This window comes from Anoplopoma fimbria, chromosome 18, assembly GCF_027596085.1.
Source record: "Anoplopoma fimbria isolate UVic2021 breed Golden Eagle Sablefish chromosome 18, Afim_UVic_2022, whole genome shotgun sequence".
NCBI classification, from domain to species: domain Eukaryota; kingdom Metazoa; phylum Chordata; class Actinopteri; order Perciformes; family Anoplopomatidae; genus Anoplopoma; species Anoplopoma fimbria.
Window position 1 is genome coordinate 18,424,143 of NC_072466.1, and position 24,278 is coordinate 18,448,420.

Here is a 24,278-nt window from a genome sequence, read left to right on the forward strand (position 1 = left end):
CAGCAAAAGTATCTAGTTATCTCAATCACGCTTAACCAAAGAACCACCGCGAGTGAAGATTCTGTAGTAACAACAAAATCATCCACTCCCGTGAATTTATTTCTTGCATTAATATGAATGGGCTTTAAATGTACTTGTACAGCACTTTTCTAGTCTCTTGACCACTGAAAGTGCATTTATACTGATTCATACACTGAGCCACAGTCATACATGAAAGTCACTCCAGCAAAGATCCAGGTGGCAATGTCATTTTTTGGTCAGGATTAGATTGTTAAAGGAGGTGAGGAATAGATTAGAAAAATTTTGTGAGCAAGTGGAAGAGAAGTGAGTGAATGGAGACAAAGACTGGGCTACTTACTTCACCCTGTTTTTCAGGCTTGCCTCAGTGGAGTGGATTTACATGTAGTGCCACTGCCCGTCCATGCCCATGTTCATACCCATGCTACCCATTGGCCCTAGAGTAAGGAGTAAAAGCAAGATTAAAGAACCAGACCACTCACAACATGGTAGACCATTATTTATTACTGCTTTTGCCCAGTAAAAGTGTATGTACTAGCCTCAGCTTTGATACCGACACAAAGCATATAAATGCCTTAATCACAAATAAATTCCTTGTAAATGATTGTGTGTTTACGCATTATATGTATCAAAGCTTTTGTGTCTGTTATTTTACTTTACTTCTGTTTCCAGTACAGAGACAGGGAAACCACAAACCTGGAAGCATGTGCAAAATGCCACCATAGCTGTAAAAAATACAGCGGGTAAAATAAGTATTGAACACGTCACCATTTTTCTCAGTAAATATATTTATAAAGTTGCTATTGACATGAAATTTTCACCAGATGTCGGTAACAACCCAAGTAATCCATACATACAAAGAAAACCAAACAATAAGTTAAGAAATTAGGTGATGTGTAATCAAATGGAATGACACAGGGGAAAAGTATTGAACACGCTTACTGAAATTTATTTAATACTTCGTACAAAAGCCTTGGTTGGTAATGACAGCTTCAAGATGCCTTCTGTATGGAGAAACTAGTCGCATGCATTGCTCAGGTGTGATTTTGGCCCATTCTTCCACACAAACAGTCTTCAAATCTTGAAGGTTCCGTGGGCCTCTTCTATGAACTCTGATCTTTACTTCTTTCCATAGATTTTCTATTGGATTCAAGTCAGGTGATTGGCTGGGCCATTCTAGCAGCTTTATTTTCTTTCTCTGAAACCAATTGAGAGTTTCCTTGGCTGTGTGTTTGGGATCATTGTCTTGCTGAAATGTCCACCCTCGTTTCATCTTCAACATCCTGGTAAATGGCAGCAGATTTTTATCAAGAATGTCTCGGTACATTTTTCCATTCATCCTTCCTTCAATTATATGAAGTTTGCCAGTGCCGTATGCTGAAAAACAGCCCCACACCATGATGTTCCCACCTCCAAACTTCACTGTTGGTATGGTGTTTTTGGGGTGATGTGCAGTGCCATTTTACCTCCAAACATGGTGTGTATTATGGCATCCAAAGAGTTCAATTTTGGTCTCATCTGACCATACTATATTCTCCCAGTATTTCACAGGCTTGTCTAAATGTTGTACAGCAAACTTTAAACAAGCTTCAAAATGCTGTTTTCTTCAGCAATGGAGTCTTGCGTGGTGAGCGTGCATACAGGCCACGGCGGTTGAGTGCATTACTTATTGTTTTCTTTGAAACAATTGTACCTGCTAATTCCAGGTCTTTCTGAAGCTCTCCACAAGTCTTCATGTGTTCAATACTTTTTCCCTGTGTCATTCCATTTGATTACACATCACCTAATTTCTGAACTTATTTGTTTGGTTTTCTTTGTATGTATGGATTACTTGGGTTGTTACCGACATGTGGTGAAAATTTCATGTCAATAGCATCTTTAGAAATATATTTACTGAGAAAAATGGTGACGTGTTCAATACTTATTTTACCCGCTGTGCACACTAACTGATCAGGAATAAGATTCATCTCATCTGAATCACAAACCACATCTCCCACCATATTTCAGACTGTTTCTTTATCGGGTTTTCCTTTAACAAATCCTTGGAATTTATTTGACAAAAACTCACTATAATTGTTCACAGGCTACTGAAAGATTAATTAAATGTTTGGATTTCTTGGTTATGATTTATCATTATGGCCTTTTTTGTGTGTGTGTGTTTGTTAATGACAAACTGGAACCATATAGACCACTATTATATATTTTTTATTTGTGTAACAGCCGAATAATCATATGCATAATACATGCCATATTATCTCAGTATATTATCATATTGAAAAGGGTAACTTTTCCTTTAGTTCATGGTGACTCTTGCAACTTTGAAACTGAGGCAAACAGTCTGGTAAATAGCTTGAGTTAGTGCTGCAAACCAGATATCATTTTTACATCAATAAGATGTTGTCAGTCTCCCGTCTGCCTGATTCCATGGAATACAACATTACAGCAGCTCCTTCCACTTTGAATTCATCAGGGAGAGTTGGAAAGCCGATTTCATTTTTTGTAGGATAACCTGCAACATCATACTGTCTTTTCTTTTAAGTGTGGTCTGTATAGCTTAGTCTCAAAGACATAAAACTAAGCAGTTTTTGTGTGAGTGTATGAACACAGTTATTGGTAGTGGGACAAGGGGCGCCTGCTAAAATCTTGCCTATGGCACCAAATTGCTCAGGGCCGGCTCTGAAATCTGCCCAAAACACATCAGAGTGATCACACCAACATGCTCTCTAACAACATAACATGGTTAGTCTACATGTGCTTACCTTGACAACTGTAAGTGAAGATGATTAGTTTTAACTTGGACTGTCTGGCTAGGCTAAGTGGCATGACATGAAGTAACATTAATAACCTGTTACAGATACATCCATGGCCGTACACAGAGTTTTAGAAAAACCTAGGTCCAACAACTGAGTATGGAAAGTATTAGCTTTCAAACCATGTTAGTGGGCAGCAGAATAAATGATCCCTCAAGCAGTAATAAATTAAAAAAATAAATAGAGTAAAGGCTAAAATGATCAGGAATCAGGTGAAAATGAATGTTGACAATGTTAAATGAAAGTGATCAAATAAAGACAAATTCATACTCCTGTTCTCTGTCTTAAACAAAGAACAACATACATCTCAACTTTCTGCCTTGGCACAAAAAGGACAAAATACGTCCTGCATTGTCACCAAGTGATGCCACTGGACATACTAAATCCTGAGCTGCGTAATTGTGGTCATCTCTGAAATGTTGCTATCAGAAAAACAGACACCTACATGACATGTTACTGTAGGAACATAGAGGAGTGCTTAAAAGAGAGAGAGAGAGTTTTGTTTGAAACTCAGCGGACCACACACAGAAAATAATTATAGAGATTTTGCCCTTAATGGTTTGATAAATGTGTGGGAGCTTGCTCACCTCCAGGTCGGAGACCCATGTGCTGCTGCCCATCAAGAACAAAGCCCCCCATTGGCTGGCCATCTGGACTGTAAGTTGTACCCTGACTCACTGTGAGAGTAGAGGAGAAGCAAGATTGTCACAGTGAGCAACCCAGAGTTGTACAATCTCTGCTTCAATCCAAACATGCTGCACACAAAGCCACCTCCTCATTCTTTATCACCTTCATGCAATCCATTCTCAAAAAGCCTTAAGGCTGGCTCCTCTGATAATAATCTGTATTACTTTACACACTGTCTGTCAATCCTGTCAATCACTTTGTAGCCACAGATGATTTAACAAGTCATATCAGTAAGACAGCAGAGTTTGCATTTCATTTCAACTGATCAATCTGGAATAGAAGGACATATTTTGTACATTGAACACTAAATGAACTGCAGTTTTACCTGCTCTGTTGGACTGGTCAATCATAGGTTGGACTATTCTCCTCCTTGCATTGATGAACCTGGAAAAAGTAAGTCTTTGAGTTCATAGTACAAAGAGTTCCTAAGTCTTCAATCTATTATGTGCGGGTTATGTTAATGGCATCAGCTGAATCATCAGAAAAATTAGTAAAAACATATATCTGAAATCTCTTGAAATGCTGAAAATGAATAAAGAATAAGACGTTTCACATTAGATTCCTCACTTTCTTTTTTAATCCTACAATACCCTGTCCTTTACTGGTCTTCTTGTAATAATTTAGAAAGAAGGATGTCCCATACATCATCTAAAATATCCAGCATTAACAATTAATGGCAATAACTCTGGGCATCTTTTGAAAACTAGAACCCCGCTCTGTGTCTCCAAGGATTAGACTAGTCATATCATTTATTCCTATTGACATAACCTGTGGCATTAGAGAAAGTCTTATCCTAAAGAATGTATTGATTCGTGTTTAACCCCTGTAGAATTAGGCTGTGATGAGGCTAACTACTTTGCCAATGTTATGCCATCGACACATCCAGGAAACAGACAGTACGGTGACTGCAATCCTTGATATCTGTATTAGATAGAGCCTTTTCTAAAGCCCATGGTCAACTTTACTCCTGGTGGGTGTAAAAGAACTCTTCGTTGGAAAATGACAAAGCAAGGTCATCTCAATTAATCAAAATTTGAATCCTGCGCTTGCTGCCAGTAAAATGATGACAAAATCCAGAATGGGATGCTTTCATTGGACCTGTCTCTAGCTAAACTAAGCTAAGATATAAGGGCAGCACGGCCTGGACATGCTTTAATCTTTTATGTCATGTAAAATGAGGTTAGGAAGAGATGGGTCCTAGCAAGGCATGACATGCCATCGTTATTTTCAGGATAAGGAAGGTGTGTCTTAAATTAATTTAGCATGTCAGAGGCACAATACATGTTTTAGGAAAGTTTAGTTTAGTAATATGTAATTTGGCAAAAACTTCAAGGAAATAAATACAATGTTTAATTGGTACACTTCCAATAAATTTAGTTTAAAAAATAGCCAGCGTAAAATAGAGAGTTGTTCTGTCAGTGCAGGTCAGCTGAACCTAAAAAATATATTTACAGACAGGCACACAATTCAAGATACATAAAGGATAAAGTTTCCAAATATTGAACAATGAGTGAATATTGACTTCGATCTCAAATGTATAAACTCAACACAATTCGAACTCTAAATAAATAACCCTGACAAGAATTACAGACCTGTAATATTAAGTGTTACCAAAATTCCCATGCAAAGTTTTATATTCTTTCAATATCACCATAACTACTTAGGACTCAGCACATATTTTGATATGATTTTGAAGCAGCTGTTGGAATTTTATTTTTGATGGCCATCTGCTAGAAGAAGATTAAGTCACACTAAATTCGATCTGTGAGTTCTGGTTTGACTAAATTACAACTCTATGAATCAAAGTCAAGACTGAGGTGTCAAATGTATTTATGAAAAGCATTTTGCAAACTATAGATACATGTGTGCATGTGTGAGTGGATATGAGAGCAGTCCAATCTGGCGTTAGAGTGACTTACCAGTTGTTCACTTGAAGAATGGTAAGGCCTGTGTCTTGTGCTAGCTGCTTTTTCTGTTCCTCTGAAGGGTATGGGTGCTGTGAGTCACACAAAGATCAGAGAGCATTTAATAAATACAGAGATAAAATTAACGGAAAAAAACAGCTTGCAATTATCCATAGTCATATAGTGCGGGCTCTTGTACTAGGATAAAATGTTCAGCTCAGGAGATGTAATCATATTCTGTGGCAGTCTCTCCCGTGCACAGTTATTCCTGGAAGCAAATGCACAAGTTATCTCTGGAGAAACAGAGGCTGACCAGAGTTTGGCCCCCCTAACACTTCATGCTAAAAGCGCGTGCCATTGTGTGACAGTATTTGACATTATTTGACATTGCTTGACAAATGATCGGGTGGGATATAAAGAGGCACAATGGTGGCTTTTGTTTGAGGCCCCGATAAGGTTAGGCCCCCTGTCACCCCCGAACCCCTCCCTGCTTTGCTCCATCTCTCTGTCCTCCAGCCCTGATCTCTTCGCTGGTTCTGTGTGTAAGTGTATGTGTGCGTGTGTGTGTGTGTGTGTGTGTGTGTGTGTGTGTGTGTGTGTGTGTGTGTGTGTGTGTGTGTGTGTGTGCGTGTGTGCGTGCGTGCGTGTGTGTGTGAGACAGTGGGAGGAGGGCAGCAGATGGTAGACAGAGGTGATCCTTGTACTGAGAGCCTGGTCGCGGGCCAGTCCCTATTCTGCTGCTGTCAGGCCAGCAGCCATCTCCTGTGGTTATTGGTGAAGGATGAGCTTCCAAGCAGTTCATTTTTAACTGCCTTTCAGGTTTGGTACGTACACACATGCATATATATTTCACTACACTTGCATATGCAGACACTCGTTAATGTGCATTAATACACACACAAGCTCAAACACATGAACTGTACTACAAAGAGTAGTCAGCATCATTTTACTAAGGATTCATAAGTCACAAAGGTTGTGGACCATTATTATACAGTCCCGACACACGCATATACACAAATGTAAACACACACACACAAACAGAAAAATACACATTTATAACAATTAGTAAAAACAGATGCAAAAATGGACACATAAGAAATTGTGCACACAAAACATCTCTCTCTCTCCCGCCTATATATATATATATATATATATATATATATATATATATACAGCGGGTAAAATAAGTATTGAACACGTCACCATTTTTCTCAGTAAAAATATTTCTAAAGGTGCTATTGACATGAAAATTTAACCAGATGTCGGTAACAACCCAAGTAATCCATACACTCATCTTATACCGCCTGCGCATGAGATGAGCTTGGAGCTACGGTCTCCCTAGAGGATCCACAGCTGTACCAAAACGCCATCTACTGACGTGATAGTAAATTAGCTTTATACATTTTGTGGAAGAATAGTTAAATTATTAAAATAAATAGGAGGGGTGTCTGTTTTAATAAAAAAATAAACATGTAGTATTTCCAATCTATTACATAAGCTAACCAGTGGAGCACACTCACATGCACAAACGTGCTTGGATAAAAACACTCACTTAGGAAGACTTTTAAGTTCCTGGAGGTTCAGAAATTAAGTTATGTGTAATAAAATGGAATGACACAGGGAAAAAGTATTGAACACATGAAGAAAGGGAGGTGCAAAAAGGCATGGAAAGCCAAGACACCAGCTGAAATCTATCAGTAATTAGAAAGCAATCCTGCCCCTTGTCAGTGCAAATTAATATCAGCTGGTTCAGTCCCACCTGATGGCCTATAAAATGGTGTCTCATTACCAAGGTGTCACACAAGAAACATCTCATGATGGGTAAAAGCAAAGAGCTCTCTCAAGACCTTCGCAACCTTATTGTTGCAAAACATACTGATGGCATTGGTTACAGAAGGATTTCTAAACTTCTGAATGCTCCAGTGAGCACTGTTGGGGCCATAATCCGGAAGTGGAAAGAACATCATTTCACCATGAACCTCGCAAGATTTCTGACAGAGGAGTGAAAATGATTATCAGAAGAGTTGTCCAAGAGCCAAGGACCACTTGTGGAGAGCTTCAGAAAGACCTGGAATTAGCAGGTACAATTGTTTCAAAGAAAACAATAAGTAATGCACTCAACCGCCGTGGCCTGTATGCGCGCTCACCACGCAAGACTCCATTGCTGAAGAAAACAGCATGTTGAAGCTTGTTTAAAGTTTGCTGTACAACATTTAGACAAGCCTGTGAAATACTGGGAAAATATAGTATGGTCAGATGAGACCAAAATTGAACTGCACATCACCCCAAAAACACCATACCAACAGTGAAGTTTGGAGGTGGGAACATCATGGTGTGGGGCTGTTTTTCAGCATACGGCACTGGCAAACTTCATATAATTGAAGGAAGGATGAATGGAAAAATGTACCGAGACATTCTTGATAAAAATCTGCTGCCATTTACCAGGATGTTGAAGATGAAACGAGGGTGGACATTTCAGCAAGACAATGATCCCAAACACACAGCCAAGGAAACTCTCAATTGGTTTCAGAGAAAGAAAATAAAGCTGCTAGAATGGCCCAGCCAATCACCTGACTTGAATCCAATAGAAAATCTATGGAAAGAAGTAAAGATCAGAGTTCATAGAAGAGGCCCACGGAACCTTCAAGATTTGAAGACTGTTTGTGTGGAAGAATGGGCCAAAATCACACCTGAGCAATGCATGCGACTAGTTTCTCCATACCGGAGGCGTCTTGAAGCTGTCATTACCAACTAAGGCTTTTGTACGAAGTATTAAATAAATTTCAGTAAGCGTGTTCAATACTTTTCCCCTGTGTCATTCCATTTGATTACACATCACCTAATTTCTGAACTTATTTGTTTGGTTTTCTTTGTATGTATGGATTACTTGGTCTGTTACCGACATCTGGTGAAATTTTCATGTCAATAGCACCTTTAGAAATATATTTACTGAGAAAAATGGTGACGTGTTCAATACTTATTTTACCCGCTGTATATACAGTACATATACATATATATTGGGGTTAATGATAAACTTTCAGAATATGAAAAGTACAACTTCATTAGTATAGACTTAGGATGTGAAGTTGAGTTTCTAGGAATATATATATATATATATATATATATATATATATATATATATATATATATATATATATATATATATAATTTAATTTAACTTTACATCCTCAGCCTATCCTAATCTGTACTTTTCATATTCTGCTATAGTGTATCATTAACCAATCTGCCCATGTTACCTTTGTGGGTTTGGTCAAAATGCACATTCACATTTTGAGATATTACACTTCATGGTCTAGCTCCAAGTTAAAATGCTGAATCCCTATGAGCCAGAGGTCAGCCTTCTGGTTACCCAGCTCTGGAACTCCTTGTCTGAAGAATTGAGCCTGCAGCATCAGTCACATCCTTTAAATTGTTTCTCATTCTTCTTGTCTTTTGCCTTCTTTTGTGAGGGCTCCACCTTCAATCTAATTGTCCCCTCTAATGTCTGACTTGAGATTTTTTTTCCCCTTTGCAGTGAACCATGGAAGTAAAGACAACCACTGGATTGCTTTCATACTGATGGGGCAAGATCTGGAATGTTTTCTTTTGGTTATGATATCCAAACAGATTTATGGATATTCGTCTTGAATGGAGATCCATGCATGCTGATTCCAGAAAATGTCCGATCATAAAAACAATGGGTGAGACGTCTGAGGCAAAAAAGCGCCAGTTGGGTACTTACACTGCTGTAGGGTCAAAACATTCGAACAAAAACCTTTGTTATGAGCAAGGAGAAGAATTTTTTTTGTATTAGATTGTGGTGGGATACTTAAGTTGTCATAGATGCTTGTCAGTGACATATAAACAGGCAGTTAAATCTTCTATCTCAACTGAGAACACAATCAGATTTTAGCTGACTTTGACACGACACTTGTGACCTTCAGTGGATTCCAGATTTGCGCACCAAACTCTTTGGCATCAATACTTGAATGTGGATAAATGCAAGGTTGTTTGAAAACCAACAGTTACGACTAGACTAATAGGCTGATAATTAATAATATAATGAATCGAAACCTTTCACAGCTGCTTTCTCTATAGCTTCCTCAGAGGGGATCTTTTAAAGGTCTTCAGAATGGACAACAAAAGCAGGAGACTACGGCTAGTGGTGGAAGAAACACCCCCCCAAGAGCCTTCCAACCGCGGGCCTCACACGGCAACGTCTGACAAAACATAATCCCGCTCTTTTCACACCCTCAACGACTGATGAATGCTTGATCGCTTGGGTGTTGCAATAGGCCTTTCAGAGGCCAAAGTCCCTTTGCACACTTTTCATAGGCACATCCTGCCATGGCAAACACTTGTGCTTAACAAATTAGGCCTGAAAGGGAATGGGGAACAGAGAGGGGATAATTCAATTATCCTCCTTTTACATCTGGAAAATCTAAAGGTGGGCTTTGGAAAAGAAGGGATTACTCCGAGTACAGGACCTGTATGGGCCTTTTACAAACTAAACAACTCAGAGGTAGAACAACTGATGAGGCAGTGGACCTTCATTTGCAATCTTTTGGACCTGGGATGAAAGGTAAAGCTCTCCTCTTACAGAACTTCTAAATACTGCTGCTACATCTGAACGAAAGGCTTCTGATGTTGATTTATGTACAAACTGTGGAATACTATTTCAAGAAGGACATTTAGATGTGAGTATGTCTTTGCTTTGTTCACTTACAATGAAACAGAGATGAACATAGTTTCAGGATGCCTTCAGGAAATCTAGCCAAGTCTCATTTCTGGATGCTGACTGATGGAGTGGCTGGGGTTAGACGACATCTTCCTGTAAGTCGCTTTGGATAAAAGCGTCTGCTAAATGACTGTAATGTAATGTAATGTAATTTATTTCAAGCATCAAGTAAAATTTTACGTATGGCTGCTGTTAAAAAGAAGAAGAAAAAGTTTGATGTTCTCTATGTAATCTTTACAATGCCACAGCTAAATTCCCTTACCGTAAGGTGCTGGAAGAGCCACGCTCTCATTATATTTGTGGCTACTTTGGGGAAGATGCCTCGTTTCTTCTGCCTCTTCTTGTCCTGGTCATCCTCGTCTCCAGTGCCTGGTGATGCCAAGCTGTTGTCGAGGGCTTCTCCTGCATCCAGAGACAAGAGAAGTCCCATTACGAGAAAGCTATAATTTGGTCCTGTTGCCTTCACGAAAACAAGTTACGAAAGGGCTGACAGAGGAAGATTGCACTCCTCTGTGGAACAGCATCACAACATTCTTCCTCTCACCTCTGCTTGACTTGTCAGCCATTGGATAATGAAGAGGAGTTTGTAGTGTGGGAGCTCAATAAAACCAAGAGCTATTAATTCAATCTGAGCCACACGTTTGACATGAGGTAATGACTGCGGAGTCGTGCAGCTGCCATAAAATAATGACCGTTCTTACTGCAGTCGGACTCAGTCCTATGTACTGATATTTATTTGTGACCTCTTTTTAAATAAGACTAATCATTTCACTATAAATGAAAGGATGGAATAACAACAGCCTAGCCTGTGAATGAAGTATGAACCCAATAACATCCAACATTGTGCTGTTAGAAGTCTGAAACAAGGGGTTCACTTGGGGTACTGAGGTAGAATGTTGGGGGGAAAGGGTGGGTTCCGATGTGTACACTGTACCATGTGTACTCTTATCCCAATCCCCCACCCCCAACTGACAACGTCAGTGTCAGATATCATGCTGGCTATGGATCCTGCTATTAGCAGCATCCTTTTTTGATTTCAGCAGAAAGCTGACGTGGAACAAGGCAGGAGACTTCCTTTAAGCTGAGATTTCCGCTCCTGCTAGCTAAGTTATTTCATCTTGTAACACAAGGGGCACCCCGCTCCCTCTCCCTCTCTACCATTAATTGTGCATCAGCCGAGATGATTTACTTTTAACAGTGGTGGTTATTTTTCTTGCCCTCGAGGCAGAGAAGCCTTGAAAGCTTGCCTGGAGGGCATGTGAATAATGCATCTGAGAGACTCCTCCCCCGAGGCGGGACAGGAACCCTACTTTTCTTAAGATTTGCCCTAGCATGTCTTTTTGTTTTTAGAGATGCATCAATCAAACACTCTTATATGAGCCATATTCATGAATAAATATTTCAGCTAATGAATATTGACATTAAATAGGATATGTTCTAGGGTCGTTGGCTATGGGGGTTGTGGGAGTTTTGACGGATGGTGTCCAGTTCTGAGTCATTGACAGGGTACAGGGTTCAGATTGCCTCTGTCCACTACTCTTTAAGTTGTTTTGTCCTCCATCCCTTCTACAGCCTGTCATTTAAGTAACTTCTTTCTGGGCAAATATTCAAAGTGATGGAAAATACGAGTTTGATAACAGCGATGTCATATTCCTACGTACCTCACAAACTACCTACCAATGACATTGTTTTGCCCTTGCCCTTATGGGTAAAGGCAAAACTAAAGAAGCTTCTTCAACTCACATCAAGTATTAAGCTATGATGAACACAATGTCGAGTTCACTGAATGAAGACAAAACTAAATGGCAATTGAGTCTGATTATTAAGCTTTAGTAATCTAGCAAAATGAACATCAACAAATTAAATGATAGTTGACGACCAAATTATTTTTCAAGATCAACTTTATATTACTGATGAGACTGGTGGATCTTTATCTCTTAAAGAAAAAGGGAAAGTCCATTCAATATATAATAACATAAATCAAAGAGCGGCCTTAATTATGAACAAGGACTTGAGTTTCATATTTGAGTGGTACTTTAGTATTTTTTATCTTCAGATCATTAAGCTACAGTTCATAGTAACAAAAAGCATCATAAAAAGTTAGAAATTGAAATAAAAAAATAACCTTATTATATCTTAGGAAGGCACGCTGTTCTCCCCTCCATCCCCCACCCTGGACACCTCACCCTGGTCCACCTCCTCTCCTCATCCCTCTTTCTTCTGCTCCAGAGAGGGTAAAGCCGCAGGGCAGATCCTCTGCTACACTAATCGCTACTGACTGTTCCCCGGCAACTCAGCCAATCCAACCAGTGTGTGACGGTCTAGTCTCAAAGTCATACACCCGTGCAAGTCTCCCATGCCTACTCTTCACCCCCACCCAAACCCCTCTGCCCCCACTCCACTGTTCCTGCCAGTGTCTGCATGTTCGGTGGGGGGGGCATTACTGCAGGGATGGCTGGAGTATTGCCCCGGGGCTAAGAAGAAAACACACACAAAAACAGCACCTTAAGATATGAACAGTCTTCCTGTCCTTTCTAGTGCCTTCTACATCTGCTGCTCATATACGCTCCACTCTGTTCTGCCTGTGTTGATGTAGACTACCTTTTTATAGTATTTAGGTCAATCCAACTCAGCCTTAATTGCTTTTTTCTCATATAGTATGTTACTTACTGCATTCAAAATATGTTTGAGCTTGTGAGACATTGCGAAGACAGCAGATATTTCCATGTTACTTTGCAAATTTGCCTAGGTTTGATAATGAAAGCTTTTCTATTGTGCAGGATGTGAAACTGGAGCACATACTGTATCTAATCAATTGAAATCTCTGCCTAAATATTATTGTGGCTTACAAAAAGTTGGATTGAAGCTTTGCCACAGGGCTGATCATTATATTTGTATACCATACCTTACAGTCTCTTTCTATTTCTTTCTATTTCTTTATTTTATTATGTATTATTTATTTTCATTCTGTTTTACTGTCAATGTATTTATGTATATATACTGCATGTTTGTCCATGTGGCAATCACTGTTGGATGGATATTCTTGACATTTGAAACTGTATTTTATAAAAAATAAAAATAGATTCATGTTCTTTCATGTCGTCCTCCACAGTCTCTGCTCTCTGTAGCTCAGGGGCTCTTAGCGCTAGTTGAAGTAGACTTTGGATGACATGTGCATAAGACAAAGTGCAGAGCGGCTAGCAGAACTGATTACAGCTCTCCCAGCTGCATCAGTGATGCAAAGCCAGCGCAGCCTGTCAAATGAGCTCAGCAGGGCCTGATCCATCATCAGTGACACCTTGGGGGCTCCTCCCCTTCTTAGACTTGATACACAGCTCTAAATGGAGAAGTCTGGAAGGTTTCCAAGACATGAGGAATCCTCCCTGTTAGAAGTTCATTGTGGCAATTATAAGCTCTTGATGGGGAGATGCAACTTGTGAAAGCTGCTTAAAGCCAAGCAGTTTGGAAAAAGTACTGTTAGAACAATTCTACCTGCAGTGGCCAGTATTACACTGAAAAGTTGCACAAGAAAGTGTCGGTTGAATGAAGAAGATTTCTGGTGATGCTTGAGTGCTTTCTAACCAGTGAATGAGACCATTTGCTTTTCACTATTAGGTCATTTAGCACATTGAAGGTTAAGTGTTTTCACCTGTCTCTTGGGCAAGGTGCTTAGATGACAGAGTAAAATAAATATAGTTATGACAGGGCCAATATTGTGCTAATAGCTACAATCCATCCTTTATTTGGTTTTAAAGGATTGAATTACAATAAAAAGATTTGAATTCACACTTAAATCTTGAGGTTAATAGAATTTTGTTTGTGATGCTCACGGCATTGAAAAACAGTTTCAAATAAAATTCAACAGTTTCAACATGTTTTAAAAAAAATTATAATCCAGGTGAACTAACCATTTAAGAGTAAAATATGCACAATTATCAGTGCATCAAATGCAAATTTTGACAATTTGTTTACAAGGAAATCATGTCTTATTTCCTGAGTGCAGACACAACAATGTGCTCTTCCCTGTTCCCTCCCTTCCCACCCACAAAATTCTGACATCCACAACATGACAGAAGCTAAAGGGACATTAGCCTACAGTCTCAGTGAAGTTGTGATGTCATTGGCATGTCAGCACCTGCACCTCCCCACATTCCTTACTCCTGACTCCAGGCTCTGGATGTGACAAAAAGATGCAACACATCCTGTGCCTCAGATTCCATTACTCAAGACGAGTGTGCAGGATATTTTTTAGGCACTCCCACTGCCTTTTGTTTTATTTGGGTCTTTGTGATGGACATTTCAAGCCTCCTTTTTGTCCTCCCCCTTTCAAAGATTCCTTGGAGAGCTCAACCCGTTTCCCTGTGGTCAACAGCAGTCACCCTGGGGGTTGCGCTATCCAGGAGAGCCCTCTCTGCATATCACACAGCTTACAAGGCAACAACCAAAACCTCAGAGCTTCCAGAGGAGGAGCCAGCCATGTCCTGAACCACCAGCCACACATTGTGTGGATCATCTTTCTTTGGCTAGCCAGGGCTGGAAGCCACATCACCACCACTTCAGTGTTCCCAAATGACAGTGGATTTTAAAAGGTTTCATCAGACTACGGAAGCATTACTAGTGACATCCCACTGCAGCAGGGTTGGACTCATTTTCCTCTAGTGGACAGTGAGGAAAGGTGTAGGAATCAGCCTGTGTTAAGGGGTCGCACCCCAGCCTGGGAGTTTCATGTCTCAGACTGGCCAACTTAAGTTCACAGCCTTTAATACAGGAGATCTATAATTATAGTTTTAATATGTTGCTTTAAAGCTCTCCCTTTTCTCTTTCTGTGTAAAGTTATAAGTGATGTCCTATGCCATCACGCATTATAGTTCAGCGCTCACACAGAGCCTGTGTCCAAGTGGAGCTAATCATGGTTAAGTTAGCCTACTGCTACATGCTGTCATGTGAAGTTGATGGTGAATAAAAGTCATAAGCGTACTTACAGTAGTCACCAGTTTTTTAAAGAAGAACACGATGGCCTACGTGGTCTATTTATAAAACGATTGTGTTACCGTCCTTGCAGAACAACAACCATCCAGGTCCACCAGGAATCTTCCTGTTTCTACTGATGAGGCACTCTGCCCTTGCACTACATTGACAGGACAGCACAATCACTTCCTGTGTTCTGTTGGATTGTCCTATTTCAAACTTTCATTATTATTCTGGAGGAGTAATTTGAGAACTTAATGATCATCTTTGTCATTTGTAATTTTTTGTGCCTCAACCTGTGGGACTAGTCTAGTCTTGAGCTTTGTATGCCGAACCATCATCCTTAACCACCACACCAAGAATGTAATTTCCTGAGTTGGAAAAAACTTTGCCAGTGAGCATAATCCGGGGATCGATTAGGGTTCCACCAAAATGTTCTAGCAAGGGAAATTAGAAGAGTATAATTATATGTTGTGGCAGACAAGGTTGTAGTGCCAAGTATCATCTCCAAATTTACTCGCTGCTCCATTTTGATACTTCCTTTATAATATTTTTGGAGCAGCAACATTTTTAGATTTGCAGGTGATACTTAGGCAAAGGCACAAAGGTCAGTGCATCCATAAAAAAATATGGAATGAGAAGGGAAACAAACTTGGCAGGCTGGTGTTGGAGAGCTCAATCATCAAGTCTATAACCTCCAATGATAATTGGTAATAATTGCATATGAACATAATCTTAAGGATACTTTAAAATGAACTGAATAAAAGATGATGGTTTTGTGTGCATTCACACTCACATCAGTGTAACTTGTGAACAAGGTGAGCGTTTCTTTCAAATACTGAACTAATTATAAACCTGGCCATCTACCTGCTCCAAATGATATTGACATGATATACCTCTAACTGTCCTTTCTATACTTTCATGTTGTGTGTTTGACTCCTCCTCCCTAGCATAAGAATAGACTGGAAACAAGGCAGAGAGGCCCGGGGAGAAGCAGTAGGTAGCATGCATCACATCCTGCAGCAGCAACCACAGCTCTGATCATTCTGCCTTCTTCTTTTCCTTTGTTCCTCATACATAAAGTACTCTGTCCTTACATCCCTTCAGGGGGCATTCTGCACTCCCATCCCCTATGCATTCTCTCCCAGGTCAAAAGGGCATGGACCTTGGGTTTTCCCCCACTGTTGTTTAAAAAGAAAAAGCCTATGAGAACAAAGCTATTTACAACTTAATTCAACCATTCAGTAACCAGAAATTGTATATTAAGAACAATTATGCCACAGTCTTGTGTATCTTAGGTGAAGCTAATTTCACTTCAAGAGTCTTGATCTGTTCCTGATTTTCTCTTAATCCTTTCAGTTTCTCTTATCTTGCAAAGCATCCTCCTATTGTTCTTGGCAATGCTCCGCTCCTTGATGCCTGATGGGCAGAGGGTGGAAAGTTGCTTTAAAGTCCATTCTATTTTTACTGTGCCCAAAGGGGAGAAAAACAAAAACAAGCCATAAAACCCTTATAGCCTCCAATTAGCACATCAGAAATCTTATTAAATGCAGGAACACCAGGGTGACACAACAAGGGATAGGGGTGGATGGCATCAGAGGAAGACAGCAGCAGACAATAATAGCTGACAGCTTGAGTAAACGCAGAAGATCTCCCCATCAGCATTAACTGACCTGTAACTGAGAACCTACACAACTGTGGAAGTGAGGGAGCCACAGTTACATGGGAAAATCAACATTAATTGCCCTTTTGATGTTTTTCTTACCAAGTCAAAGTCTAAATAATTCACATCTACGAACATAGTATCTTGACATTTTTTCTCACTGTAAACTAATACCATAACTTTTGTTGTGAGCTTGTCTCTTAATCAAAGCTCTAGCCAGGATATTAGAAAGAAATTAGGTCTTAAATTAAATCCTGACCAATTATATTTTCACTTGATGTGTTTACCTTTAACGTCCATATGAGTTGAAAACCTATCCAAGTCATTACAGGTCAATAAACACAGGACTTTCACCCAGGAGACCCCGAGTAAAACCCAGAGTAAAACCAAATCAACCTTTACTTAATTTACGGTAGTTTTGTTGTGTAACTTTGGAACTTAACCAACACCAGTTACGTAACAAACGTATATATTTTACCTAACAAACCGAGTAAACACCAAACTACATAAACCTACGTTAGAAGTGTAATTTGAAAACATGTAAAGAGCAGACACTGAGACTCCATCCCTGACAAATCCAAAACTAATGGTAGATGGGAATCAAGAGCGTTATAGTTTGAAGCGTAGGATCACTGAACAAGCGGCAGTGTTTGTAGGAAGTGAGACTTAATGCTGGTGGGGAGGTAATGAATCCTTAAGATTGCTAAAACTCCCAAATTCTCAGAAAAATATATAGAAGACATGACCTCATTGTCCTCATTGTCTCTCAATTCTGACTTACCTTTTGTGTCTGTAGCAAAGCCTATTGGTTCATACTGAAGATATAAATCTATGTATAACATGAATTACAAACATATAGTTTCAATTTAAAAAACAAAATGCTCAATAAATTCCTGAAACGTTACCCAAACGGTAATACATTTGTTAGGAACTCTTTTCAATGGCAGATTGATAAATATTTGGGTTACAGTTAGTCCCCCAAGAGTTACTAGTTACTACAGCAGTTCCCATGCCTCAGAAAGAGGTCACAAAAAAGTCAAAGCTTTGATATTAAAGAGGAGGAAGGAGGCCTGCGGGTGCTCTTACCGAGTTCACTGGTGTTGTCGCCACTATGAGAGACGTGTCCCCCACTTGACGGTCCCGGTGTGCCCACAGAAGGTGTGGAGTGGGCGTCATCCGTGTCTCTCCAGGACGCTGGGTTCTGAGAGGTCAGGGAAAGGTCCGCACACCAGGGGACAGAAGATAAGGAAATGTAGGAGAAGAAGAGAGAAGTGAGCAAAAAATAGATAAGGAAGGTCCGGTAGGTCCAGTATAAGGTCCATTATGAAGTTTCCAAAAGACATAAAGACAGATGGTTAGAATGATTAGCATAGTAAAGCAGCAACCAAGTTGTAAATAATATGAGACTAGAAAAACATTACCATCCTGACCAAGAGGGAGGTTTAAATATAGTTGCAGAAAGAGGAGCAGCAAGAGTTTAGAAGACACTCCAGTAACCCTGCAGTATGTGGACCCTCCTGTGTCTTGGCTGTTTCTGTGACTTGTGTCAGTGAGAAACCCTGTATTTATTGGGCAGATTGGCCTGGCCACTCAGACAGCCATAAGGCCAAACCAAACAGCAGATCTCCCTCTTCAGCCTCCCTGTGTCAGCTGTTTGCCGGATGGTGATCAGATGAAGAGCTCAGCAGATGACAACGAGAAGAGCAAGGACAATGGCGCAGTGTGAACGAGTCCTCTCAATGGCGTCCCCTCTTTTCTTATCCAGCCACCCAATAATTACAACTCCTGAGCACACACAGCTACTCAAAGAGGTGCCATGTGTTTCCACGTTTATCAAGCTAATGAAGGTCTCATTTCCAAACCACCCCATCTGTTAAAACCCAAATAACCGTAATGGAGTGGAGTGTACTGCCAGGACTGTCATAAACAGTCATAAACAGATGAAGAGAAATCTTTATGTTAACCTTATAGTTGCTCGTGTCCTCTCACTGTGGACACAAAGAGCTCTCTGTAAAGACTGGTTACATTCCTACACCAAATGACCAGAAGCAGCAAATATTAGTTGAAGACACTTATCAAAATGTGCACAAGCTTTATGTTTTTCTTAAACATGGCATATGTTGTGTATGTGGGAAGTTTGTTCAACTGGATAAACTGGGAATTATTAAACCGCCATTGTAACAAAGAAGCCAATTTCCTACAGATGCATGACTTTGCAAGGTTTGAGTTCAAATTAACGTACAGTATCTATCACTTGTCTTCAAGTATTCAAGGTAACACGGATGAGCAATTGATATTCAGATGATCATTTTGGGGCAGAAGTATTACTTTATGTAGGATTTAGACAGTATGTGAGTGACTGTGGATATGTATAACTATATAACATTTATAACTTTTTAGCTACATATTGGTCTAACTTTCACACTGCCACACCTGTCTCTAAATTAGAGAGATTAATATGCAGGGAAATTCTACAAAACTGACCTTGGGTTTAGGTGGTTAAGAGATCTATCTAGAGATCTGTCTGTGTTCAAAGTGCTGACCATGTATTGTGATATCCTTGTTTTGATTCAGAAGACAGATCTTAATTGAATGCCTCGGCAATAAAGGTATAAAATGCTCAGTTTGAGTATCGCCTGATAGTGAAAGTTTCGCCATGATTTTACTCAACCAGTGTAAAAGGGTGTAGATAAACCTTTGAAATTTAGAAGTTACATGATGATCTGAATGCTATTTCAGATACTTTTTCATCCTTTGAGAATAAAAAAGGGAAAGAAAATTGTGTTTGGAGTTGTTTTTGTGATGAGGAAATGGTCTTAAACTGTAATGTGTACTTTTTTTGATAATGATGCAAATAGATATACGTATAAATATGTTCACAGTGCAGTTTCCTTTAAATCTAGAATGTTCTAAAGGAAAACAAAGTGAATTGTGTAAAATTGGAATGTGATGAAATAAAATCGTACTGCTAGATTTCCATGTTACACAGCTTTGCATGTCGTCGTATCCAGAGGAGAGCAGCACATTAATTATGCAGCAGGCATTATAGCAGGGGAGTGTACTGTCACATCAAACACAGACACACAAACATACACGTAAACTATGTAGGGAAGGAAGGATTATGAACTGTTTTCTCAAGAGGAAGAACATTTATTTTATTGAATTCAATGAAGTCAATACCAATATTTTTCACGACAGACAACACTTTGAGCTAGTATTCATATTTTAAATGTTTTAAGTGAAAATATTAAAGAATTTACTTTTTGCGAGGTAAAAATGACCCTAAAACAACATTTCAAATATGATTGAAGGCTGCTGATTTCTCATGACCCCACGAGTTGCCATGCAGATTTGTAAAAAATCATTTTTTTTGTGTTTTTGAGAAACTGGAAGGAGACTTGAAATTAACTAATCAAAAAGTAGGATTTATTTACCACCTGTATACTTAAAAAAACCAATATATACATATACATTATATATATATATATATATATATATATATATATATATATATATATATATATATATATTAGCTTGAGGGTCCCATCTGCGGCAACAACAAACTCCTAGGGTTGAGAAGTTAAGTATAGGTCATGCATTAGGACACCACTGAAACGCTAAAACTACATCTCAGTTTATAGTCTACAGTTCATGGAGGAACTTCAACCATATCCAAAGTAAATGATGGAAGTTCATGTCTGACAACAATCAATCAAGTAAGGAGTCAATCTGTTTTCTGGACACAGTCCAAATGGATTTGCTGTTGTATTGTGTCAATAGACAGTCCAAAACTGCTGCTGCTACACTGTTTGCTTCTTTGTAAATTAACACATGTGCCAAAAATAGGGAGAGGCTGTGTAAAGTACACAGCAGGGGGGCCGCCTGACAAAGAGCCCCTGCACTCTAGCTATAAAAACCCTTTTGGCTGAAAACACCAGGCTGATTGGGGATGAAGCCCTACAGCAAACACAACACTTTCAGCTGATTTTATTTAAAAGAACCCCCTTTTAATATTTTATATTCCAATAAGCTAATGTGAACACACAGAGGTGGTAGAAGTACTCATGAAGTAATTAAGAAAAAGTAGTAATACTACAGTGTAAAATACTCTACTACATGTAAAAGTCCTGCATTCAAAATATTATTCAACTAAAATTTTATTAGCATCAAAATAAAGTTAAAAGAATTAAAGTTAAAGTACTAATTATGTAGAATAATATATATCCTGTTATTGTATTATAATAATGATGCATTAATGTATCGATCACTTTAATATTGCAGCTGGTAAAGGTGGAGCTCATTTTGACTACTTTAATGCATAGTTTAATCCATAATTATACATCTTAATTTATAATAGTGGTTTTAGATATTCCGTATTATTAATCTAAATTTGTAAAATAACTAAAGCTGTCCGATAAATGAATTACAGTAAAAAGTACACTATTTCCCTCTGAGAAGGTAGAAGTGTACACTAGCATAAAACGGAAATACTAAAGGACAAGTACTTCAATCATGTGCTTAGGAGCGTTATTGAGTTATGTACTAAGTTACATTCCAGAACTGAATACAGTTAATAATTGTTCTTCTAGTTAATAAATGTTAAAACTGTTTGAAAGTGAAGTTTGTACTCAATATAATTCTAATTGCTCCAAACTACTCATATTTTTAACATCAGAATTCATAATTCATCTGGACAGTACAGTCTTTGAGATACACACTTCTTTTTCCAATGATTACGACAGGAACTGTTAATGTAAATGAGGTGCCAGAGTGCATTAAAAAGCCTCAAATGCTGCAAATGCCCATGCTGACATTCCATGAAACAGCAGACAACAGCGACACATTGGTTCATTAATGCCACCAAAACCTGACCTAACCTTTTTGCAACCCCAGTCACATGTTGAAGATGTAAATAAGTTGTGAGAAATTCCAAACAGGATTTTTTCTCTTCTCAGAATGTTTTATTTCAATTGTATTTGGAGGTCTGAAAAAGTAAAACTATCCAGTATATTATTCTAACATGAAAGATAAGAGGAAAATCATAAAAAACAGAATAGTATCAAGACAAAGTTCAAAGTTATTGTACACATCGCTGAGTCCCAAAATACAGATGGGAAAACAGTGGTCTACAGCATACAGCAGCTTTTCGCCACAACCGCTACGCATACTTTTCGATAACGGGAATAATAGGAGTTTACGGTGAGCAAGCAGCGCTCTCATCTCATCCCTCTTAAATCAAAAGAAAATAATGATTCTGGTGATGAAAGAAAAGCTTTTTGTGCTACCGCACTGAGGTAACCCTGTTTGTGAAGTTAGAGTCGACGGGTTGACTCACGTGATCTGCGAGGTTGGTAGAGGATCCGGAAAGGTCGTCGAAGTCCGTCTTGCAGACGTCTCGCTCCTCTATGACCAGGTCGATGGGCATTTTGCCTTTAAGGCAGCTGATGTACCGGTGGCAGAAATTATCACAGAGCTCATGAACCTGCGAACGCAGTCTTTCATTTAGATTATTCGAGTTTGGGCTGAGCACCAGAATAATACAATAGTTTACTAATATAAACAATTACAGTGTCGGTAAAAGTGTGAATTATATCTAGCAACCAGGCATAGTTCATATATACTGTGCAGCCTACCTTCTCTAATTCCAGCAGATGAAATCGAAGGACTTGAATCGCTTGAATCATCTATAAACAAATACATTTTAAATCACCCCTCCTGATAACACATGATAAGCGAACAATATGATTTGAGAGACGCCCAGGGTTCTATAATCACAAATACAAAAAGGAATGTGGTACTCAGGTATGAGGTTGCCCCGGGTGTGTGAACTCTCGGTGCGGGCAGACAGCAACACATTGCATAAAACAATTGGGAATTAAATGAGAAAAAAAGTGAGAGAGAAATAGAAGTTAGTGCTCACCAAATTATCCAGGTCTGGGTTGGAAGAAAATAGAGGTTTCTCTGCGCGGATCTGAGGAGGTTGACAAAAATATAATGCATCAGTTGGTGTTTTAAAGCTGATTTAGTTTTCTTGCTTCTTATCCAACGTGGGTTCATTATTTATTTTATCCTACCTGTTTTGCAAATACAGCTATGTCTTCATTGAAGGAGTCGGAGGAGCAGACGTCTCCCCCAGCCACCCCGGGCTCTCTGGGCGTGCAGGTCGCCAGCTCGCACTTCTCGAACACCAGAGCCAGCAGTGGGAATAAAGGGTGGCTGCAACACAGGCAAAGACAGGCCCATTTGGTTCTTTAGCCACTGTTAGGCCTGTACATGAACTATCGCCTACAGTACATCAAAGCAGCGGCAGATAACATTTCACATTTAGCTTGGTGAGTTTAACAAGAGAACAGCGCTTTGTTATCAGTGATAAATATTGATTAATTCCTCCTGAATTCTAGAGAACAACCGCGCCGCTGCAGTGAGATTATGTCATCTGTTTCAAAAGCAAACAACCTGTTCAGATATTTGAATCAAGTATCCATGCAACTGAAGAATTAAGGCTTGTTTCAAGCAGGAAAAAAAGATTAAATTGAAACTCCATCGAAAAGTACTGTTTTAGCCTATTAAAGGTTTTTAAAAAAGAGAGAACGAGATATTTAACGTAATGTTTGCGCTCTGTTTAATTTAAATTAAATTTGAGTTTGTGCCTATTACATTTTATGCTCCCAGTTTGTCTCTGTCGCCTCATAACACAATCTGCAAAAAATATTAATAATAATAATAATAATACAAACTGTTATTAATAATATTGTTATTATTATTATTATTATCATAGGCCTATCCATACCCGTAGATTTGGTCCTTGTCTCTCTTAAGTGCGTCGTTGACGGCGCTGCCCATGCTGCTGGGCATGATGTTGTGCGGCGCGTGTGCTCCATAGTGCTGAGTCGGATGCGGGGGCGGCCCGTGGTTCAAGTGGTGGACCTGGGGCAGGGGCCGTGGGGCGTGCGGGTCTCCGTACATGGAGGTTGGAACTCCGACTCCATCCATCGCGCTTCCGTAATGAGCCAGCTCGTCGTACTGGGGTGGAAGAATACAGGGGACTATTACTAATACAATGTGTGTATTGTATTCAGTGGAACTATAAAGGCATTAAACCTGGTTTCATGTTAAAACTGGCACATTTATATATTATATAAAAACCAATCGCTCAATTAGATTTTGAGCGATTGGATCATATACTGTAAAAAAATAAATAATAATAATATATATATATATATATATATATAATTAGATTTTACCCTTTGCGCCATCTCCATGCGCACTTTCCAGAGGTGTAGGCTGAAGACAAGTTTGATGGTGATGAGAAATTAAATCGATGCCTTTTCAATCCAAGAGGAAATTATAATCCTATCCTGTTTTGTGGAATGGGGCACACTAATAATTATGCAAAGTGATCAATAACTCTCTGTCCTCACATTGCCAAAAGACGCACTGGCAACTGGCAAACTGGTTTCCTATGGTTCTTCAACGGGAGGATAAGTGAT

At 39.2% G+C, this 24,278-nt stretch overlaps 1 protein-coding gene across 4 annotated transcripts; it reads right to left on the bottom strand.

Moving 5' to 3' along the window:
• Positions 1-396: 396 nt before the first annotated feature.
• On the bottom strand, positions 397-24,050 carry meis2b (Meis homeobox 2b). Of its 4 annotated transcripts, none has more exons than XM_054618622.1 (13): positions 24,033-24,044; positions 23,579-23,811; positions 22,863-23,004; positions 22,709-22,759; positions 22,422-22,472; positions 22,124-22,270; positions 17,875-17,989; positions 10,420-10,559; positions 5,435-5,511; positions 3,830-3,899; positions 3,644-3,657; positions 3,416-3,501; positions 397-455 (listed from the first exon to the last, which is right to left on the bottom strand). In XM_054618622.1, exons 1-13 carry the CDS (start codon positions 24,042-24,044, stop codon positions 397-399), a joined length of 1,197 nt encoding a protein of 398 aa, XP_054474597.1. The 4 variants fall into 4 exon arrangements, with proteins under 4 accessions (XP_054474597.1, XP_054474599.1, XP_054474596.1 ...); XM_054618624.1 differs by lacking the exon at positions 3,644-3,657 and adding an exon at position 20,405 and having other exon boundaries at positions 3,416-3,505; positions 3,841-3,899; positions 17,875-17,982; XM_054618621.1 differs by lacking the exon at positions 3,644-3,657 and having other exon boundaries at positions 3,416-3,505; positions 3,841-3,899; positions 24,033-24,050.
• Positions 24,051-24,278: the final 228 nt, after the last annotated feature.